At 43.5% G+C, this 5661-nt stretch overlaps 1 protein-coding gene across 1 annotated transcript; it reads left to right on the top strand.

The window, feature by feature from the left end:
- The first annotated feature begins 358 nt into the window (after positions 1-358).
- LOC108940799 (somatostatin receptor type 2-like) lies at positions 359-5661 on the top strand. The gene is made up of 2 exons (XM_018763171.2): positions 359-426; positions 4091-5661. The coding sequence occupies exon 2, from the start codon at positions 4107-4109 to the stop codon at positions 5265-5267; it is 1161 nt and encodes a 386-aa protein (XP_018618687.1). The 5' UTR covers positions 359-426; positions 4091-4106; the 3' UTR covers positions 5268-5661.

The following is a 5661-nucleotide window of genomic DNA, read 5'->3' as shown; positions in this document are numbered from 1 at the left end:
GTCGCTGTCCGCAGCTCCGGAACACACGCAGCTCCCTGTCGATCGGATCGCAGGCGACGCAAGTGGCAGGCAGGCAGCAGAAGCCCGGACGAGCCACCTGCCTGTCTCCAACCCTTTACAAATCGTTCGCGTTTCTCACTTTTTTTAAACGCACGACTTTTTTTTTTAACTCCTGCCGCAAAAGACGCTGAAGATTAGATGCCGGTGCGGTGCGCAGATCATTGAAAAACGGGGACTTGACTTGAGCCTCGAGCGACAGGTGTGTGTGTGGAAAAGAAGGCAGGAATCTAAGGTCGTCCCCCCGCCTCCCCCCCCCCCCCCGGAGTGGACACGTCCCGCTCCAGTCCCGTCGTGTCCAGTCCACGCTGGCAAACGGGACGAGCTTCAAGATCCACCTGCCGCTCGTGCGTGGACTTCTAAGTGACGGTAAGACTAAGAGCGTGTGAATGTGAAAGTGAATCAATGTGTCCCGGAGCGCTGGACGCTCCTCAGATAGCCGCACCCGCACGTGTCACCCGCCGTGTCACCGTGTCACCCCGATCGGTGTGTCGCTGTCAAACGTGCCACTGTGTGGAAGCTGCTCCATCATATCATTCATTGTGGAGACAAGGGGGAACGAACGCGTTTTGCCCTCCGTACCAGTTTAATAAAGTTACGGTTTTATTTAAATAGCACGCATTCTCTACGCCGAAACGGCGAAGAAGGAAAGGTAAAATTAATCTTCTTCGCACGTTTCTCTTAATTTCTGAAGCCAGAAATGGTTTCCAGTTTTATATTTCCATTCCTTTCTGATCGACCTTCTTTTTTGTTTTTTTTTCCATCTGCGGTCCATTCTGCATCCGGCAGTCCTATTTATAGCGGTTCTTGATATTAAATTCTTCTAAGGCGTGGGTTCACGTAAATTTCGTTTTATTTTCCAGGGTGACAATTGAACACTTTCAAAGTTTCTGGTTGCCAGACATTTACATCACACTTTTCTTTAAGTGACTCTTTATTTACCCATTTACAGCTGGGTAATTTTTACAGGAGCAATTTTAGGGTAAGTACCTTGCTCAAGGGTACTACAGCTAGAGAGAAGATTTGAACCAGCAACCTTCAGGACCAAAGGCAACCACTCTAACCACTACCAGATTTCATCTGAATGCTATAAAGATGACTCAGAAACTTTAACTGTACAGTCTAGAACTGGATTCAAGGTCTAAAGTACACACAGAGTCTACAACTGCTTGTCCCGAGTGGGGTCACAGTGAGCCGGAGCCTTACCCGGCAACACAAGGGGGACACCCTGGACGGGACACCAGTCCACCGCAAGGCACCCCAAGCAGAGCTCGAACCTTAGACCCGCCATACAGTAGGTGCTGGTGAAACTCACCGTACCCCTTAGGTCTAAAGTAGATCTTGTTCAAATAAATAAACAAACATATTACAGAAAAAGGTGCATAAGCAATTTGCTTACCACTTGCACCAGACTTGACAGTCTGTCACTGACCAGTAAGTACTGTAGTATAGGATAGTAAATCTGCAACCCTTCACCATGTGTTACCCATAGAGCTGCAGGAGAAGCTTGGAGAAACACAAACTTTCGTTCTATCAACCAGAGAGTTACCTCACTCTGAGTATTAGATCGACATCAACATGAAGCCATTGGCATTTACCTGGTCTTGAGACTAAAGGAACACTTTTTTTTCCCTATATCAAGCTAAATATTTTGAGAGGTAAACAGCACCCGTATGGTGTATGACTTCGGGTTAATGAGTGAAGGTACATGTTGAGTACACACTGATGGGAGAGAACTTTGTTACAGTCTGAGTACACAGCGAGTACATGCTGACAGGCGAGAGTACCGTTATACATTGATCGCGTGCGAGAGCAGTGTTATACGTCGAGTACACGTTGATGAGTTGAAGTACTGTTACACACTGAGTAAATGTTAACAGAAGAGAGAGTTGTTATACACTGAGTAAATGCTAAGTACATGTTGAGTACAGGTTGCCAGGAAAGAACACTGTTACGTGTTGAGAATATGCTGAGTACACATGGACCGGAGAGAAGTGTCATCAGTTCATTTAGAATCATCATATTGCTTCCATTAAGAAACTAACCCAATGAAGCACAGGACTTACATTGCTCAGATATCAGATGTCATTATGCTGAGAGAGTAATGAACCTTAAGTTCCTAACCATTTGCAGCATGAAGCAAAGGCAGAAAAAAGTTCGTTTGCATATTTTACCATCTTTGCAAAAAATAACCATTTTAGGCAACCAATTTACATAACAATAAAAAGGACATATTCAGGATTAATCTAAGCATCCGACCCATTTCAGGATTCCAAATTAAACCCATGGTATTACAAGAGACAGCGATAAATACAGTACCATAATGTAAAATACTAGAGATGCTTTCCAGACTACAGCAACTCAGATACCAAGATATGTAGGCCTTTCATACCAGTATTTCATGAATAACTCATCTGACTAAAGCTGGCTTGTGTCATTATACAAGACACATCTGCTTTGCTTTATCATAACAAACAAATGCTTTATCATACTGATGTATCTACTCACTGGATTCTTCAAATGATGAGTGTAGCATAATAAACTACATCTTATGTGAAAGAGCATCCCTTATCTGTGACAAGCAGCCAAATAAGTGAATAATAATATACCATAATCAGAAACCCCTAAATCAAAGCACATAAAAAGCACCCATGTACATTTTATAAAAACAGAATTAAATATGAATCGCAGACACGGCAAAGTTCTAACTTTTTGTATTTGTCACACGTAGAAAAGGTGTGACATTTTTATATGGACCTCTATGTTCTGTGCTTAAATAAATCATAACCCTGTCCTCCATCAGTGAATATCAAACCTATGTCCCTTTTTTTATGTTTTAAGGTCTGTTTTTGTTTCCCATGGGAAGACATAGATCAATTATTCTAAAGACTGTAATCCATGTGTTAAACACCATCTCACCTGTAATCGTAATAGAAGGATTGTGGTCAGCATTATGAACATCTGCAGTTGCACTGGGTATTACGAATGCCCTTAAATTAGAGGCAGAAAAGGTATTTATTTGACTACTCAAGCGTTTGGTTCCCTGCTGCACCACACTTTCCTAGGGACAACAAGCAAGATCTTTTTCATGTGTGATTTAATGTTAAAAATGAATGTTAGAATTTGGGCAAAGGTGGATTTTTGGAAATATGGTCCAAATTGGATTTCCTTGGTCCGTTTAGTACCTCATCAGTCTTATCGTACATCCTGCTTGCTTGCACAACTACGCCTGATCGGCTGATCTAGCGCAGCAGATAGAGGCAGATCCAGAAGCACTCTGTAGTGAGGACTCTCATTGGCAAGGCAGCAGCCAGGTTGCACAGTTACATAAGCACACAAGTAAATATATTCACCACACAGGGAAAAAAAGCCAATCTGGTCTGCCATTTGCCTTCCAAGCTTCCAAAACGTATTGAATATACTTACCGAATGCAATACTGCTCCATCATGACAATACTATCACCGTGTGAAATGTCGCGTGGGGTGTTCGTGCTGTAGAAATTATTGCAGTCTGTTAGCACTGTACACAAGTAGCTCACTGGGAAAACTCAATCTAAAAAGGTCCAAACCTTATAACATTTTAAGACTACACAGAAAAAAGGTAAGTCGTAGAAACATTGATTTCTTTCTGTGAAGGGTGAAAATGTTAAACCAAATTAGGTTTACAGTACCTGGACGGTGTAATCAAATGTGGGTTTGAGCCCATTCGGTTTGTCTGTGTTTGCATGTTCTCCATGGTCACATGGGTTTCCTTCCACAGTATAAAGACATGCATTTCAGGTGGATTGGTCACTCTAATTTGCCCACAGTGTGTGAATGTGTGTGATCGTGTGTGTGTCTAACACACAATTGATTTGTACCCCATTTGAGTGTATCCTTCCTAGCCTAGTGCCCTATGCTTCTAGAATAGGCTCTGAACCACCACAACCCTGCCTTAGGATAAGAAATTATCAGTAGTGAGTGAGTGAGTGAGTGATGTTCAACAGATCTTTCTTTCCCACTCTTATTTCATTCTTTATTATTCTATTTATAGGTGAGATTTTATACCGATGTACCTGAAGTCCACAAGCAGCATCGACAAAATGGACCACTGGATCTTGTCCTCCTCACCCCCAAATCTGTCAGAACCCATGATGTATGAGACCTTCATTTTGGGAAATGAGTCACAAGGCAGTCCTAGAGATGGGGTTACCCACTCCAGTGACCACAGCTTCGATAAAACCAGTACCGTGATCATAACTTTCATGTACTTTTTGGTGTGTGCTGTGGGGCTCTGCGGCAACACCCTGGTCATCTACGTAATTCTACGGTATGCTAAGATGAAGACTGTCACCAACATCTACATCCTTAACCTGGCAGTGGCTGATGAGCTCTTTATGTTGAGCTTACCCTTCATTGCTATCCAGTTAGCCATAGTCCATTGGCCCTTTGGCGGAGCACTCTGTCGGGTGGTCATGACCGTGGACTCTCTTAACCAGTTCACGAGTATCTTTTGCCTAATGGTGATGAGCATTGACCGCTACCTGGCTGTGGTTCACCCCATTAAGTCAACCAAATGGAGGAAGCCTCGAGTGGCCAAGACAATCAATCTAGCCGTATGGGGCATCTCTCTGTTGGTCAACCTGCCCATCGTCATCTACAGCGGTGTGATTGTTAAGAATGACAGCTGCTTCTGTACCATCGTGTGGCCGGAACCACAGGAGAATTACTACACAGCCTTCATGTTCTACACCTTTTTCCTGGGTTTTTTCCTGCCACTTACTGTTATCTGTCTCTGCTATTTGCTCATAATTGTCAAGGTCAAATCCTCCGGGATCAGGGTGAGCTCGTCCAAGCGAAAAAAATCAGAACGGAAGGTGACACGCATGGTTTCCATCGTGGTGGCTGTGTTTGTGCTTTGCTGGCTGCCATTCTACGTCTTCAACGTCACCTCAGTGACAGGCACAATCAGCACCACACCCATACTGAAGAGCACCTTTGACTTTGTGGTGGTCCTGGGCTATGCCAACAGCTGTGCCAACCCCATCCTCTATGCCTTCCTCTCAGAGAATTTCAAGAAGAGCTTTCAGAATGTCCTGTGCCTGAAGAAGGTGAGTGGGCTGGATGAAATCGAGCGTAGTGACAGCCGCCAGGACAAGTCACGGATGATGAACGATGCTACAGAGACACAGAGCACACTGCTGAATGGCGACTTGCAAACCAGCATCTGAACTGCAAGCCAGTATCTCGGAGCGGTATTTGGATCTGAGTCTTCGACACACTCATGCCCCAGTACTGTATCTACTATATAACAGCCAGGGGAATGAGGTCATCCAGATTAAAGTGGGAAAATCTCCTGCCCACAGAAAACTCAACTGATTTCAAACCATTAGAAACAGTGGGACTTTTTTCTTTCCAACACAAGACAAATTCTTCAAGAGAGAAACTTAAGTACTGTATTCTCAATTGATCCTGCTAAGGAGGGGTTAGTTATATACGTCTGTTGTCAACTTCTGTCATACTTTTGTTTTCCACCTGCTTTTGAGCCAAAAGAGGCTATTTTTACCGCTCATGTCCAAAAAAAAAAAAAAAAAACTTATTTATAGATAGAAATAATTTATTGAT

This window comes from Scleropages formosus, chromosome 3 (genome assembly GCF_900964775.1).
Source record: "Scleropages formosus chromosome 3, fSclFor1.1, whole genome shotgun sequence".
NCBI classification, from domain to species: Eukaryota; Metazoa; Chordata; class Actinopteri; order Osteoglossiformes; family Osteoglossidae; genus Scleropages; species Scleropages formosus.
The sequence above is the reverse complement of the archived record's forward strand: the minus strand, read 5'-3'. Positions and strand labels throughout refer to the sequence as shown.